Source organism: Schistocerca nitens, chromosome 4 (assembly GCF_023898315.1).
Source record: "Schistocerca nitens isolate TAMUIC-IGC-003100 chromosome 4, iqSchNite1.1, whole genome shotgun sequence".
Classification (NCBI taxonomy): domain Eukaryota; kingdom Metazoa; phylum Arthropoda; class Insecta; order Orthoptera; family Acrididae; genus Schistocerca; species Schistocerca nitens.
The window spans coordinates 321,425,148-321,443,411 of NC_064617.1; the positions used below are offsets into that span (position 1 = coordinate 321,425,148).

General features: G+C 41.2%; 1 protein-coding gene across 2 annotated transcripts in view; it reads right to left on the reverse strand.

Annotated features, from left to right (window-relative positions):
- LOC126253680 (DNA-directed RNA polymerase III subunit RPC8) overlaps nucleotides 1–18,264 on the reverse strand; it is a 44,686-nt gene that overhangs the window by 17,695 nt on the left and 8,727 nt on the right. For both annotated transcript variants that reach the window (XR_007546012.1, XM_049955206.1), the window contains exon 3: nucleotides 9,286–9,423. Coding sequence is in view for 1 of the 2 variants with exons in the window: in XM_049955206.1 (XP_049811163.1) it covers nucleotides 9,286–9,423 (138 nt within the window). In the remaining variant the exon portion in view is untranslated. The remainder of the gene's footprint in view (nucleotides 1–9,285; nucleotides 9,424–18,264) is intronic.

The following is an 18,264-nucleotide window of genomic DNA, read 5'->3' on the forward strand; positions in this document are numbered from 1 at the left end:
AAGTATGCAAGTGAGGATAGGAAGGGACTAACATGTAAAATTAATAAAATGTGATGAATATTGTTGTTGTTGTGGTCTTCAGTCCTGAGACTGGTTTGATGCAGTATTCATCTCTTAGTCTCCCTCTACGATTTTTACCCTCCACGCTGCCCTCCAATGCTAAATTTGTGATCCCTTGATGCCTCAGAACATGTCCTACCAACCGGCTCCTTCCCATTAAGTTGCGCCACAAACTCCTCTTCTCCCCAATTCTATTCAATACCTCCTCATTAGTTATGAGCTTCTATTCTCTTCCTGTCCAAACTATATATCGTCCATGTTTCACTTCCATACATGGCTACACTCCATACAAATACTTTCAGAAACGACTTCCTGACACTTAAATCTATACTCGATGTTAACAAATCTCTCTTCTTCAGAAACACTTTCCTTGCCATTGCCAGTCTACATTTTATATCTTCTCTACTTCGACCATCATCAGTTATTTTGCTCCCCAAATAGCAAAACTCATTTACTACTTCAAGTGTCTCATTTCCTAATCTAATTCCCTCAGCATCACCCGACTTAATTCAACTACATTCCATTATCCTCATTTTGCTTCTGTTGATGTTCATCTTATATCCTCCTTTCAAGACACTGTCCATTCTGTTCAACTGCTCTTCCAAGTCCTTTGCTGTCTCTGACAGAATTACAATGTCATCAGCGAACCTCAAAGTTTTTATTTCTTCTCCATGGATTTTAATACCTACTCCAAATTTTTCTTTTGTTTCCTTTACTGCTTGCTCAATATACAGATTGAATAACATTGGGGAGAGGCTAAAACCCTGTCTCACTCCCTTCCCAACCACTGCTTCCCTTTCATGTCCCTCGATTCTTATAACTGCCATCTGGTTTCTGTACAAATTGTAAATAGCCTTTCGCTCCCTGTATTTTACCCCTGCCACCTTTAGAATTTGATACTGAGTCCATAATTTTTGGAGATTTCTAGGATGATCACTGGTAGTCCAAATGACATTTCAGTTTAAGTTTAGGCAAATATATCAAAAAGACTTCTAAAATCTTTTACGTGTCCAACTGTTGTAATGTATTACTTTTTCACAGTCATTAAATATTAAGCCTGGATATTTAAGGTTGCTCCACATTTCTACCTATTGTTTAAATGTTAAAATTTAATCATTTAATTGCATATAGAACACAATATTTAATGAAAGTAATTGTTTCCCAGCCTTCAGAAAATTTACAGATTGTAACTGAGTTTTGCAATTCCAAGCAAGACGAAGCAATAATTTATGGAGTTATTTCTGTCATAACCCTGTAAACTTACACTCCTCATTGCACTCACATAGCGGTTTCTTAAACAAATTCTCATCATACAGAAAGAGAGAAAACAATTAGAAACAAAACAAGCTTGATTTTACAGTGACACATTACCTTAAAGGTACAGTTTTGATTTCAGTTCCAACTATCACATAATTATGCCCCTGGTATCAGTGATGTCAATAATAATTATCAACTGAAAGGTGCTGAGCATTGCACGTAGCCAGAAACCTGACAGTTTGGACTATATTCAAGGGAAAGGCTAAGATTAGTACACTGACACTCATAATTTTTAACATTTTTATGAAGCGACAGCAACTGATATTGTTTATATAAGAATATACAGCCTACAGTTGCAGGTTAACTTTATCGTTTACCTAGGTTTCAACGCTTGTAATAACGTCTTCTTCAGAACATAAAATATTATTTAAATGTTTGCCTAAAACAGGCCATGTCCTAAGTCAACTTTATAAAACAGGTGCATAACCATAAGGTTTTGTCATTTCTATTAAACAAGCTGCTACAGCTTGTGCATAACCATAAGGTTTTGTCACTTCTATTAAAGTGCTACAGCTTGTTTAATAGAAGTTTTTTTTATGATTGCAGTATACAATCACATCATCTGCACTTTGAGAAACAGATATATTTTATTTTATTCATATTGACCAGACTTTTCCATTGTGTAGTGTAAAAATAGAGAAGGAGCCCCAAAAATTTTGCATTTCAAAATTAAACTCATGTTGAATTTGGTTTTATTTTTGTGATAATATTATTAAATAATCTTCTCATCTCAATTTTCTGCTTTATAAATGCATTCGATTTGTGATATTCTTTGCCTTCAAGCTGTAAATTAAACTATTCTGAACTTGTTATTAGACTCTCTCAGGTGCATCAAGCTGGAGTGCCCCATCAGCTGGATGGGACAGTTCTGCATGGTAACAGAAGATTCTGCAACCAATAGCAGTCTGTTTCATTTCTGTTAAAATTTTCTGTCTGACAGACCATGGTCAATGTAAATGTTGTAATTAATCCAAAATTGGTTTGAACACCACAGCACTTTATTTGGCATACTTGGTATGTCACTGCCTCCCACCGGCCATCAACATGATTTCACAACTCACTTACAGAGGGACCTACACTTTGACATAGACTCTGGACCTAAGTGCATCGTGGCATATTTCAAATTAACAATGTTGCCAGACATGAAACAAGTGATAAGTGACACATAAAAGTCCTAGGACCGGTCGGGAATTGAATCCGTGACCTTTGGATTCTTAGTCTGGGAATGGAACACTGGACCACCAAGATGGGACTCAGTACAAAACTATTTACTAGCATTTCATGCCCACTTGCAACAGACATCTTCAACTGGCACAATTTTATGCATAAATCACGGCATCTCAGAGAGGAAGTTTAAACATAAGCAAACACTGGCCATTTAAGTCTTCACTGTATCAACTGGTTTGGTGTTCAAAACAGATACAGCCTAAAATTCTAAGAAGACACAATGACCGGTCAGTGATTAGTCCCGAGTGTGTATTACCAAGAAGCAGTGATAGATACATTTAATTGTAGGGTAAAAAAAAATGTGCATCTATATTTTCAGAGCTTTTAGTTCCTTCCACATAGAGAAAAAGAGGGGTAGGTTGGAGAAGATTGTAAAGGGGTGGCAGGTCATACAAAACCCAGGTTGAGAGAGAGACATTTGTAGTGAGGACACGGGGAGACCAACATGCAAGTTGGGGCATCAGAGAGAGTAGGAGGTCAAACACAGTTCACTGGTAAGAAAAGATATGAAAGAAGAACAGTGTAAGAAGTAAAGATAAAGAGCAAGAGAAATGAGAACCAGTTATAGGAGAGTCAGCAAGAGAAGATCCCTGACAGTAGCAGTGGGTTCGGTGTGGCTGCTTCACACACATACTTCATCCCATCACGCAATGCCTTAGTGCTGTCACAGCTCTATAGACAACTACTGTTTTTGCCAGAAAATATTTGCATTTCACAGCTAAAAGCTGGCAACAGTGCTGCTAGCTGTCACAGATCATCTTTCGTTGACTCTACTTTAGAAACTGGTACAAAGCAGAAAGGGAGTCTAGGGGGTGGGGGTGATGGTAAGATAACATAATATATAAACTACTTGCAATTAAAAGAACTGGAAGCAAGGAGATATTACTAACCGTTACGATATCTGAGCACACCTCCAGGCTTGACTCAAACCCTATGTGCTCAAACATCCTAGCATATTAAAACTGTGCACCAGACTTAAACCTTGCCGTTCATGCACAATGGTCTTACCGACTAGTGTATCACGATATAACTCACAAGCCTCTCTCAGTGTCACCTCTACTAATACCTCTCCCCCGTTTCCCAAACTTCACAGAAGTTTTGCATACCTTGCAAGACTTGCACTCCTAGAAGAAAGGATATTCCAGAGAAATGATTTACTCACAGCCTAGGTTCTAGGGAACTGTCTGCGAAATACAAGATTCCAGGTTTGAGTCCTAGTATGACAAAGTTTTAATCTCCTAGGAAGTTTTCAAACAGCTTATACTTCACTAGAGTGTGAAAATTCATTCTGGAACCCTACACATTGTTTGCTATTCTCTAAATATCAGTTCTCCATGACAATCGAATTTGTAATAGAGCTTTCGGTGCACAAGCCGCTGGGTGACTTGGCTACTGTTTCACGTTTGCAGTTAAAGCTAGCCAGCTAATCACATTCTACATGTTGAGTCTGCTTTGTGGTACAGATGGGTGCTGAAATTCATACACCTATTCTTGAACAATCTCTGTCCGCTCTTGTCATCTAGATTTGACTTTCAGAGCCATCAGATGCTCCTGTCTCTCTTCTCTTACTATTTGTGTAACAAGGAATGCCACATTCTGGCAGTCTTCCATGAAAACAAAGATGATGTGACTTACCAAATGAAAGTGCTGGCAGGTCGACAGACACACAAACGAACACAAACATACACACAAAATTCAAGCTTTCGCAACGAACATATATATATATATATATATATATATATATATATATAGAGGGAAACATTCCACGTGGGAAAAATATGTATCTAAAAACAAAGATGATGTGACTTACCGAACGAAAGCGCTGGCAGGTCGATAGACACACAAACAAACACAAACACACACACAAAATTCAAGCTTTCGCAACAAACTGTTGCCTCATCAGGAAAGAGGGGAAGGAGAGGGAAAGACGAATGGATGTGGGTTTTAAGGGAGAGGGTAAGGAGTCATTCCAATCCCGGGAGCGGAAAGACTTACCTTAGGGGGAAAAAAGGGGAGGTATACACTCGCACACACACACACACACACACACTCGCACACACACACACACACACACACACACACACACACATTCACATTTCCATCCACACATATACAGACACAAGCAGAGATTATATATATATATATATATATATGAGACATTCAATAGTGAAATTTCTTCCAATCGCCTATCCATTGCAAGATGCTTATAATAGTTTCCACAACGAAACTTTGTCTCAAAACGTGGCAGAAAGTCCAAACAGATTCTCGTCACATGTGAAGTATGCTAGCGGCAAGACACAATCAATGCCTTCTCTGCACTACAGCAATGGAAATACTATAGATGATAGTACTGCCAAAGCAGAGTTACTTAACACAGCCTTCCGAAATTCCTTCACCAAAGAAGATGAAGTAAATATTCAAGAATTCGAATCAAGAACAGTTCCCAACACGAGTAACGTAGAAGTAGATATCCTCGGAGTACTGAAGCAACTTAAATCACTTAACAAAAGCAAGTCTTCTGAGAGAGACTGTATGCCAGTTGGGTTCCTTTCAGAGTATGCTGATGCATTAGCTCCATACTTAACAATCATATACAACCATTCGCTCGACGAAAGATCCATACCCAAAGACTGAAAAGTTGCACATATCACCCCAATATTTAAGAAAGGTAGTAGTAATAATTCACAGGTCCATATCATTAACGTCAATATGAAGCAGGATTGTGGAACTTGTGTTCGAACATTATCAGTTACCGAATGGTCTATTGACACTCAGTCAATACAGACTTAGAAAACATCGTTATTGTGAAACACAACTAGCTCTTTACTCACATGAAGTGTTGACAAGGGATTTCAAATTGATTCCATACTTCTCCATTTCCGGAAGGCTTTTGACACTGTACCACACAAGTGGCTTGTGGTGAAATTGCTCGTCTCAGTTATGTGACTGGATTTGTGATTTCCTGTCAGGGATGTCACAGTTTGTAGTAATTGACAGAAAGTCATCAAGTAAAACAGATGTGATTTCTGGCATTCCCCAGGTAGTGTTAGAGGCCCTTTGCTGTTCCTTATCTAGATAAAAGATTTAGGAGACAATCTGAGCAGCTGTGTTACATTGTTTGCAGATGATGCTGTCATTTATCTACTAGTAAAGTCATCAGAAGATCAAAACAAATTGCAAAACAATTTAGAAAAGATATCCATATGGCACAACAATTGGCAATTGAATCTAAATAACGAAAAGTGTGAGGTCATCCACATAAGTTCTAAAACGAATCCATTAAACTTTGGTTACACGTTAAATCAGTCAAATCTAAAGGCCATACATTCAACTAAATACCTAGGAATTACAATTATGAACAATTTAAACTGGAAGGAACACACAGAAAATGTTGTGGGGGAAGGCTAACCCAAGACTATGTTTACTGAAAGGACATTTAGAAAATGTAACAGATCTACTAAACAGACTGCCTACACTACACTTGTCCGTCCTCTTTTAGAATACTATCGTACGGTGTTGGATCCTTACCAGATAATATACATGGAGTACATTGAGAAAGTTCAAAGAAGGGCAGCACGTTCAAAGAAGGGGAGAGAGCGTCACTGACTTGATACAAGGTGTGGGGTGTACATAATTAAAACAAAGGCGTTTTTCATCGCGGCAGAATCTTTTCACAAAATTTCAATCACCAATTTTCTCCTCCGAATGCGAAAATATTTTTTTGACACTGACCTACATAGGGAGAAACAATCATCATAAAAAAATATGGGAAATCAGAGCTCACACGGAAAGATATAGGTGTTCATTTTCTCTGCGCGCTGTACGAAATTGGAATAATAGAGAATTATTTGAAGGTGGTTTGATTAACCCTCTGCCAGTCACTTAAATATGATTTGCAGAGTATCCATGTAGATGTAGATGTTGACAGTGCACTCATTCATGTTATTTATATTATTATCTGACAACAGTGATGAATTCATGGATTTCATCACCCTACTGAATTTATATTGACTAGTATCCTGTAAATGCTTTTATGAAACAGATAACGGTCCATGGATGGAAACAGTTTGTTCAACAAAGAAAGTTTATCAACAGCTTTTGGTAGTAATCTAGTTGTACTTCAAATAAAAGGAAATGTTGGCAAAATACACAGTATCATCCTAACATCTGTCTGAAGTGACAACAAATTCTCTGAACTATCATTTTCAAAACCAGATTGACACCTGCTGTGGAAACTGGCTCACCATTATTTTCATATCCACTTGTCTCTGTATCTACACAGATCGAACAAAACGGAAATGTACAGTTTGGGTTCAGATTCCTGCCTTCTTTAATGATTGATTTTTTTGTACCCCAACTGCTTCAAAAATTTAGCTGAAGTTCCAAAGCAGCTGGTGTCTCCACCAAACTGTCATATCTACTAGAGTTTAGTGCTGAATAAAAGAGCAGAAAGCCAACACTTGATACAGCTGATTTTGTAGCCACAACACAAATCAAAAATGAAGTTGAAATACCTACTGAATAGAAAAGGATGCCATTCATACACAAAGGCATGTTTTCTAGAGTCACCTTAACACATTGTTAACAGGAAGGTCCTACAATGTTAAACATTTTTAAACAATTTTACAAATACTGGCGGGATGATCAAGATGTAGCAACCTTAACTGACGGGTGGTTCACACACAGCAGGTACATTTATAGCCCTATAACACCTAAATCCTCGTTCAGTCACAAGTTGGACTAAATATTACATGTTGCCGTGTGCTAATTTTGAAGGGGCACTGATTCAGTACAGAATCCAGTTGATTATTTACATTAGTAGTTTTAAGGGTAAATTGTAAATAATAAATTTTGGGTTTTGTTGTACCTAGCGTTAACAGAAATCCTGCTGGATACCAAATAAATGGTATGACATTGAAATGAAAATTGTTACCTTTTCATTATGAATAAACATTTTAAAAGACAGTGTGCTATTTTGGCTTTAATTATGCTGTGCCTGGGCCCTACATTTTGTGCTACCACCAATTGTTACAAATTACTAAAATATTTCATGTAACTTCTCTGGTGGGACAGCTGTAGTAACCACTGAACTGAAGGTTTTATGCACTGCAAAGTGTGGATCTGTTAATACAGCTCTCTGCCTTCTGCACTTTGCTTTATATCGACGTTTTTATATCAGACACTTCTTAACACAGAGGTGCATTTCTGTAATTTTCAGTTACTGTATTAAATATACATTTCGACAAGTGCTTGATCAACTATTCATCTTTCCGCAGTTGCTCCGTATCTTCCTACACAAAGCAAATATTTCTGCCTCTTTTTCAGGTGTGACAAATTAGCTGGCTGTAGTGTTCTACTTCTTGAAGGGGTTCTTTATAGCTTGGTGATAGTTGTTACTCCAACCTTAACTCCCTTAAACTGCTAGGCAGTTTATGTTCGCTTCTCACCAACCGCTAATGAATTTCCATTAAGAATGACAAGCTTTTAGAACTATTTTACAGAATTTTGTCTCGGCTACCAATTAAAATTTCCTCACTTACTTCCTGTGTAATTACAGTATTTTGCAACTACTGTGACTTTACACGGAGGTTAAGTTGTAAATTTACAGTTACTTCTGGGGAAAATGTCAGGCTGCAAACAGAAGGTTACAAGTACAAATTTCAGTCTTACATTTCTTATCTACGGCAAAAAACATATGACTTCCAATTCAAGTACCTTCTGATACACATATAGATTAATTCCTGAACTTCACAGGTATTTAGTTTTAGCAAACACGCTCTATCAAGTATTATATTGGACCTGCAACTTTCCATAATTTTTTAAAACTTGGCCCATTTTTGATGATGGTTTCTACAGATGACCCTGACACTTAAGCATATCTAAAGTGTTTCTAACTGACTTACGCCTCTAACAGATAGTACACTGTAAAATAGTTGGACTTAGCAACATCTAAAGAGTTTCTAATGGAATATAGTAAGCAAAACAATAGTCTTTTCATTAGGACTGAAGGAGCACAGTTCCATGTGTGTAAAAGCATGGATTATTATGCTAAATACACATAAAATAATGACACTAACAGTGTATATTATAGAAGTAATTGAACTGACAATTGCCAGTAGTTTGTTTGAAAATAAGAATGGAATCTGGATTGGGATACTGCGCTGAACAAGAATTAGACTAACTACTAACATACTGTTTTGGATACACTGGCTGAAAAATTAGGAAACTGAAAATGGTAGTCTTGCAGAAGTAGCTACAATGACACAGGCAATTACTTCTAGGAAGGCAACACCCCAATGAAATATGCCACAATGAAATGTTATGCATGTGACCCATGGAATAAACAATAAACAAACCATTCCAAGTTAAAATCACAATGAGGAGGGAATGGGTACTAGGGAGCATGGGCTTTTTCTGTTGAGGGAAGTGAGCCTGTTATGTTTGAAAATAACAGACAAATTTCCAGTAATCCTTTGACCTGAAATTAGACAAGCTAAGCAAGGACTCTTTACCTATGGCCATTACAAAACAATGTTCCAATATTCATACACACAAAAAATTATGTGGATAAGGCTTCATGTCACTTGCCAATAAAAGCAATTAATAAACATAAACATAAAAAGTGCACTGTCTTCTACAAAAAAAAAAAACAAATGCTTCATGCTGTGATATCAATATTACCTGGATCCATAAACAAATCGTGTGTGTCACCATCAGTGTCATACTTCCAAACCCAGGCTTGTTCTGTTTCGTCAAACCTTGACGGATGCTGTAACGATGCTGGTGGAATAATTATATCATCAAAAAACCCAAGTGTAACTGAAACAAATAAATGATTAGAACACAAAACTACATTATTTTTGTCATTAAGGAAATCACTGGAAACAACAGTAAAATGACAAAAAGGAGAATATTGTACAGCACCTGCCTCTGGGACCTGAAATTCCAAGCACATGCTGATAGATACATATAAAAGTAGCAAAAACCAATCTAGGTTTTGAATGTGTTGGTTCATTCCTTACAGAGGAAAGGTTGGAAAGAAAATGCATGTCACTCAGACCTCACGTTGTGAGAGAGCCGCCTGTCATGAGGATGAGGGAAAATCATGGCCAACAGAGAAGAACAAAAACAAAATTGTTCCCCCACCATTGCACACATAAGTTGGGACTCATTATAGCATTTTTTTAAGTTTTTGTACAGGAAAGAAGCAGCATTTCAATAATTGTGTAATATGTTTGCATGACTGAAGAGAAGATCACATGGGGGATATTCATTGGTCCACTGATACGCCAGCTGTTGGGAGCACACACTTCAAGTCCACTCTAACACCTGATCAGCTGCATGTGTTGCATTGTTTTCATAATGTGACAACACTGTTCTTAGGACACAGGACTGCTGAAAACTACAGGGACCTTTTGGACAAACTCATTCATCTCTATAAGGTCATTAGCTGCAACATAACCCTGAAGATGCACTTCCTTTACTTCCACCTTGATGTCTTCACAGAGAACTGTGGTGCATTCAGTGATGAGCATGGTGAGCAGTATCACAGTGACATTTCTGTCATGGAACAGTGGTACACAGGATGGTGGACTATGGGTAAGTTGGATGTCCGATGGAATACAGTAGCAATGTATGTGAAATCCCAACTTAAAGTACGTCTGAGCTAGGAGACAATTTTAATCGTAATATTCATGTTCAGAGCATAGAAATCTTTAAAGATCATCTACTTTGATTTCTGCAAAAAATTCACTGTGGACTAGTACAGTCCATCTAAATCTGTAGCAATAAAACATGCTTCCACAGGCTGTCTATAGTTTTTGTGTGTGTGTGTGTGTGTCTTCGCAGCTCTCTTCCTCATTATAATATAAATGACTGGCGCTCAACTGATGTCTACCAACCTGTAAAAAAAAAAAAAAGAAAAAAAAAAACAGAGCTGAAAGTGGGTACTACTAAAAGAATCTGCCAAAATGCTTAGCTAGTGTTATCCTGCAGCAAGAAATATGAAATGGCACTAAATTCAATTGGTAGCTAACTTGAAAATTGCCATTTTTTCTGTAACAGAACACCATTAAAGCTTGAAATGAGCACCATATGATCATAATTCCTTCCAATGACCCCTCCTTTTTCTCACACTTCATTTCTAACCAATTCCCATACGGTCATTATCAACATTTCATGGAGGAAGTGCAACACTGCACACAGTTTTTATTTTAAATATGTGCTACAATAATTCTATTTTTAGTTAAAATAAGTATCCCCCCACACACATGCGACAAGGGAATAACAGCCGTAATTTTTTCTGAGGGCATGCACCTCTGCTGTGTGGCTTAATCATGATGGCATCCTTATGGGTAAAATATTCTAGAGGTAAAATAGCCCCCCCCCCCCCTTCGGATCTCTGGGCAGAGACTACACTCGAAAGCATTTGGAATATTAGATCCCGTAATCAGGCAGGTGGGCTAGAAAATTTAAGAAGGGAAATGGATAAGTTTAAATAACATAAAGCAAGAATTAGTGAAGTGCCTTGGCAGGAAAAATAGGTAGTAATGCAGGAGTAGGTCCAATAATAAATAAGAAAGTATGATGGAAGAGAAGGAAAAATTGTAGGATGGCATGGATTGGGGGCAAACGAATGACAGGGAAGCCAATGTGTAGAATTTTGCACAGTGGATAATTTAATCATTACAAACATTAAGTGTAAGAATCATGAAAGGCTGTATACATGGAAGAGACCTAGAGACACAAAAAGGTTTCAGTTTGAGTACACAAAGGTAAAACAGATTTTATACCAAAAGACATCTTCAGAGACAGATGTGAGCTGACTAAAATTTACTGGTTATAAACTGCACATTAAAACTGAAGAAACTGCAAAGAGGTAGATGATGCAATGGACTCTGGCAGCAAGTTGGAGTTATCACAACTGTCCAAACTTGATCCAATGTTGCCATCTGCAACTCCGATGGCACTGTGAGTGGCTGCCAGAGGACAAATGGTGGAAGGAAGCTATGCCATTAAGACAATCGCCATGTCACCTGGTAGGATCTCATGGCCAAGCTGCCTGATGTAACAAGCACTCTACTGGCAACAGTAGTTCTTGTTGATGCTCTGTATGACCTGCATATTACACCGACTGCCTTCTGATAACAACTACTACCTCGGGTCAAGAGTACTCTTGGACTGTGTGATTCTGTACTTCTTGTTCACCATTAGTTTATCCAGCTAATACAGAACAAAGAGATTTAGTAAACGTAAACCACAACAGGAGCAACAGGCAATGAGTCTTTTTGGGCCTTCTGTGCTTTGATTACTCAGCCATCTTGGACCCAGAACTGCTGCGGTGGTGGCTGGCCTAACAGGACCAGTGTCAGTTGGACTGGCAGTTAATGGAGTAAGAGCATCAGCAGTCGGGTTTTTGCTGTGATCCACAATTCGCCTAAAGGTATCGCCAACACCTCAAGCCCTGAAGCATCATGAGTTTGCATATGTACAAAGCATTGCCTGAACTGGATCAGCACGAATTCCTCCATGCCCCGGCTACGTAGGGCAGCGCAAGCTAACACATTGGCAGTTCATTCCACGAGAGTTCTGGGCTGATTCATGCATTGGCTCTTCACAGTCCATCAGTCAGAGCCCGATCGGAAGACACTCCAGCAGGACCTACGAATCTCCAGCGATATCCCAAGATGTACCTGACAGCCAACTACATCAAATGCTCAATCTCCGTTGTTAGGGTTTATCAGTGGCATAGTCTTCACATCCTACTACATTCATTCACTGTGTGTTCCAGGCATACACTTGTTAGTGTCTGAAAAACTGTATTATTGTTTTTTACTGAGAAGAGTTTTCCTATGTTATTAAATCTCCTTACTGTGGTCCTTATAAATTCTTGCTCTTGTTTACCTGTGTCTTATTATTTCTTATCAAGTATCTCGCCATGGGAGACGCTTACTACAACAACAGCTGTCAGCATTGTCTGTCAATGGTGACACACCCCCCAGCTGTTTCTCTATTTCCTTCTTCTGACCAATGGGACACATATTTACAGCACCTCAACCATCCTTTCGCAATATACTAGGTAACCGACACCGATTTGAAGCAAACCTCTTTTTCGTGTCATGGTCATCTAGAGATGTGATGGCTTTGCTCCACAAGTTGTCTCTTACAGAGCATCCCAATGCTTTGTCATTTCTCGATATTTGCACTCTGTTGTCAGACCACTGCAGAAGCCAGTCTCTAGTCTCTAGTGGCATGTGCTAGGTTGCAATTCTATCAGCAGTGGAAGTTGCTGCTGCTGGAATTGAATAAGGATTCGGTCACTGAGCTTCACGACCTTACTCGTTGCTGTCGTGCTTTCACCTGGTCTGAAGATGTTGTTTGTTATCGTTCGTATGCTGATTCTATGATTAGGGATCCCCTCCTTCAATTTGTACCAGATAGGGAAGTGCATGCACAAGCTATGCACCATGCAGACCCTTACTTGGATAAAATTCTTAAAACTGCTATGGCTTTTGAACTCACACAGTACCCAGACTATAGAGGGGAGCCTTGTTTTGCCACAGTGGCCATGATTGGTGGGTCAGCAGTACACATGTCATGAGCACGCATCAGGAAAGTATGGTCTGGTATTACGAGTAATCAATGTGTTCCCCACAGCCATTCCACGTTGGATAACAACACATCAGAGTTCCCAGTCATGGTTTTCTTTTTTTTTTTTTTTTTTTTTTTCAGAGGCTTCATCTCCTTCCTGTCTGACAAGCACATGGGTCAGTGTCGTCTTCCATTATGCCCTCAGTATTTCTTTGAGCCTGCCCTGCCCATGCTGGTTGGCTATCTGTTTTGTCTGTGGCATTCATCGTCACACTACTTCCATGTGCTGCACCGTGCCTGCACAGTGGCTTAGTGATGTTGAAGCCATGCACACACTGTCTTCTTTTCTGGCTGACGCCATTCATACCACTGACACTGTGCTTAACCTGACATCAGAAAAACCCATCAAGTACCTACTCACACTGCACATGATGGGTTGGACTGTACTTTTCCAAGTGGATACTGGCGCGTCTTCTCCTCTGATCAACATTTCTACCTGTATGATGCTGGGATTTCCTCCATTGTACACATGGTCTAAAGCAGTCATGAAATTCCAGTGCAAGGTGTGTTTTTGACAAAAGTCTCCGATAAAAATGTGTCCAATGTGCTTTCATTTTTGGTGGTTTCTTCTGGCACAGTGGAAAACATTTTTGGGTTAGATGCCTTCAAGCAATTTGGGTTTTCCATTTCTGAAGGTGCGCATTTGGTATCCCTCATATTCTGTTTCAAGGAATCGAAAATTTTATGACCCCTTTTCAGAATTATTTTCTCCAGGTCTGGCTCGGGTGGCATCTGCTGAGGTACACCTTCACTTGAAGCGAGGTTCAGGCCTGCACTTTGCATGAGAGCACCCGGCCCCGCACTTTGTATGAAAGCACCCATTGCCTCACGTCCTCCAGGAGACGGTGAAGGTGGAACTGGACAGGTTGGTCACACTCGATATCATCCCCCAAGCTTCTCCCAGTCAGTGGGCTTCTCCTCTCATTATTGGAAAAAAAAGAAATGGATGGCTGTCTCAGGCTGTGAACGACCAGTTGATTGTAGATTCTTTATCAACTCCACAACCAGAGGACCTGTTCTCCAGGCTACAGAATAGAGACTGTTACATGAAGATTGATCTGATGACTGCCATCATATCCAGTTTTCTGTGACCTGCTGGTGCTTAATATGCCCATTGGCTTGTAACAGTATAACCAGCTTCCATTTGGAATCGCTAGTGCCCCAGCTGTTTTTCAATGCTTCTTGGAACAACTGATTCAGGGAATCCCTCATGTGGCAATTATTTAGATGACATCATTGTGACAGGGACACCTATGGCCAGACACCTCCAGAATATGCACTCCTTGTTTCCACACTTATTGGCTGAGTGCCTGAAATGTAACATCAATACATGTACAGTTTTCCAGCCCTCAGTGGAGCACCTTGGTTTCCTCCTCTGCAAACAAGGCATCCGTCTGACTAGAGACCACTTACAGGCCATTGACAACATGCCACGCCCCCACTCTGTGAAAGAACTACAGTCCTTTCTGGTGAAGATTAGCTATTACAGTCGTTTCATCCCCCAGGCCGCCAAGCTCAAGCGCCCCCCCCCCCCCCCCCCCTTAACACCCTGCAAAGAAGGAGGGTTCGCTTTGTGTGGTCACCTGCGTTGTGAGGCAGCATTTCTCACACTAAAGTAGGCTCTGCAATAATCAACTTGTCTCATCCTGCATTTGCCAGAAAAGCCCCTTTCCTCACCACTGACGTCTCACAGCATGGAGTTGGCGCAGTGCTCTCCCACTGAGATCCCAATCTGAACACCCAAAACTCTCACCCAGGCTCAGTGCAACTACTCGCAGACAGAGAAATGTTGTTAGCTATTGTGTGTGCAGTGAAGACATTCCATATCCATCTGTACAGAATGAATTTTCTATTGATCACAGACCGCAAGCTGTTACATGCATCGTCTGATCTTTGGACCAGACCCCTGAATAAAACAGCACAAAGGCTTCAGCGTTGAGCATTGTTTCAGGCAACATATACATATGACATCTGCTACAAACCATCCGATCGCCACGTAAACATCAACACGGTCCTGTCTGTCAGCTGGCTTGGATCCCGTTTGATGCTCTCAGGAACTCATCATTTTTTAACTAGACTGGCTCATCATTGGCCCTTCAGGTGTTCCCCATTGATGTGTCAGTGGTCAGAGCATAGACATGAGTGTACCCCACAGTCCATTCGATTGTCCAGTGTATTTGGCATGTTTGGCATTGGAGATTGCCCTAAGACTGGCCTTAGGTCATTATCCCACAAGCTCTGCACCCCAAGGTCCTCAATCTCCTGCATGCCACTCACTGTTGTGTTCTGTGTATGAAGCAGCTGGCCTGTCAGCACGCCTACCAGTCAGACATCAGGATTGATATCAGTTTGATAGTTCAGTCCAGTACCACGTGTGCCCACCATCAGCCAGTTTCCCCCAAGGTTTTTTCACCCTGGCTCCAGACAGAACCCCTGGAGATTCTTCACACTCACTTTGTCGGTCCCTTTTTGCATTGGATGTGGCTCACTGTGTTCAGCTCATCCAGCAAATTTCCTTATATCCACCCACTCCCCTCTGCTACAGTGGCAAATATTATTTGGACTTTGCCTCATATCCTTGTTATCGATGATCTTCCATTGGCCATCATTTTGGATAATGGCCCCCAGTTTATCTGTTTCTGCGGGATCCAAGTGATCACATGGCAGCTAACCGCCCCATTCCACCCAAATCCTATGGAGGGGCAGAAAGGATGGTGTGGACTTTCAAAGAGAAGATGTTGACCATGGTGAATTCTGCTTCCACAGACAAGGTCTGCTGAGTTACTAAATGGGGGGCACCATGAACCCACACTACACTGCTATCTCCACCAGCCGCCTCTTGTCTCGGGTCCATCACTGGTTCCAGCTGAGCACCCCGGTATGGACATGATTGTTGGGTCGCTGTCCATCCTGGGCTAATGCTACAGTCCACAGCATTCGCAGTCACTGAATGTATGAGGTCTCCGCAGGGGGGCCATGTTTGGCAGTGCCACCAGAACTAGCTATGCCCCAGATTGCCAGTCAGCACCCCCAGTCCCGCACACCTTGCCACCTAACCCTCTCCCACTTCTTCAGCCAGCAGCTCCACTTCACCCTGGCTGAGCCCTCAGTGCCCCACGAGTCATGGAGTGGGACTTCGCTCTGTTTCACTTCCAGCAAAGGTGGCCTCATCTCCAGTGACCGCTCCTTGCACAGCTACAAGAAGACTGCGACAAGGTGTCCATCTTCAGAAAAAGGAAGAGGTAGGAGGGGGGAAAGGATGTAACAGAGGCAAAAGTAGAAGAAATCAACAGTGGGTGGAGTCTGTCATAATTTTGATGAGCCTCAGCATAAAATAGGCAATCAAGAGCCTTGTACTCTTGGTGGTTCTTTTCTCCCTTGTAAGCTGGGCAATCTGGTGAGTGTGGAGAGTTGCGGTCATGACAATTGACACACACAGGTGGCGGAACACAGTCTTCCTTCCTGGAGTCGGTGTCCACAGCCTACACAAAGAGAGTCCACCGTAGGAAGACATATGCCCAAAACACAAGCACCTCATGGGTGGCAGAACGTACGGCTTCACATCACATGAGTAACATTTAACCTTTATCTTCCCTGGGTGAGTATCTCTCTCAAAAGCCAGAATAAAGGTGCCGGTATCAGTGAGGTCGTATTTACTACCCTTCTGTACATGTTGAACAGAATGAACACCGTGTCACTGCAGGTTAGCGCAGAGTTCCTCATAAGTTTGCAGGATGAGGTCCCTATGCAAAATAACACTCTGGACAATATTCAGAGACTGTGAGGAGTAACAGACACCGGGATGTTGCCAACGCAATCACAAACACAAAGAGCTGCAGACTGGGTAGCAGAAGCAGCTCTGATCAACAGGGAGCCTGATCGCATCTTACTTGCAGACCACTTCACTAAAGTTGTCCTCGATATTGTCTACAAAAAACAACAGCTTTGTGGTGGTGAATGTGCCCCCATCCATCCTAGTACAGACCAGGTAGTGGGGAAAGTGTTTCATCCCAAGACAGTGAGCCTGGCCCCTTTCCCAGGGTGCTGCCAAGGAAGGGAATGCTGCCATGTCATACAAAGCAGCTTTCAATGATCCTTTACCATTCAAAGAGGTGGCCGTTTGAAAATGGCCAGATTTTTGCAGCTTGATACACTTTATGCACCAAGCATCCATCCTGATACCACCCATTCAGATCCGGGGCTCTCCCCATGGCCACCACCCAGCCACAGCAAGGGTCGCCTGACATGGCGGCCATTGCTGGGAGTTCCAATGCTCCAGGATGACAAGCACACTCTCCTTGGCATACGTGGAGAGGCAACAGCTCGGGTATCAGTAGTGTGATCCCTGTGTTGTCAGGGGTCTCAGCCAGATGGGTACATAACAGCCCTACCACACAGACAGGCTACACAAGCTGGTGACCTAGCAAGGTGGAAGGGGGCTATGCTGGGGAAGGATGAGAGGAAGGAAAGGGGTAAAGGTATCCACGTCATATCTCACACTGCATAGAGAAAATTTAGAAGCGAAGGTCAAATCCCAAAGGACGACCAAAAATGCCAAAACGGAAGGATGAAAAACAAAAGGCAAGAGGAACAAAATTGCAAGGAATACAGGGAACCAGGTGGATAGCCACGTAGACATAAATCAGAACACTCAGAGAGGGGAAGGATGGGGCAGCAGTTAAGGAGCGAGGGTCACAGTGAAGGAAATGCAGCCCAGGTAGGAAGAATGGGCTGCAATATCTCGAAGCCCCTTGAGTGAAATGCACGAACTCACAAAAAGAACCATGAGCCCCTTGGGGGTTTTAATTTGTTAAGTATTACTAGATTGTCCTCTATGTTACCAAATTAATGTCCTGAGTGCTAAATATGTGAAGCTATGGCAAATTTATTGGGTGTGTTGCATCTAAATGCATTAATGTGTTCTCTGAATCTAGTCCGGAAGCTTTGTCACTGCATTTTATCTTGTATACATCTGAGTTGGAGAATTATCTTTACTGGTTTTTGTATTGT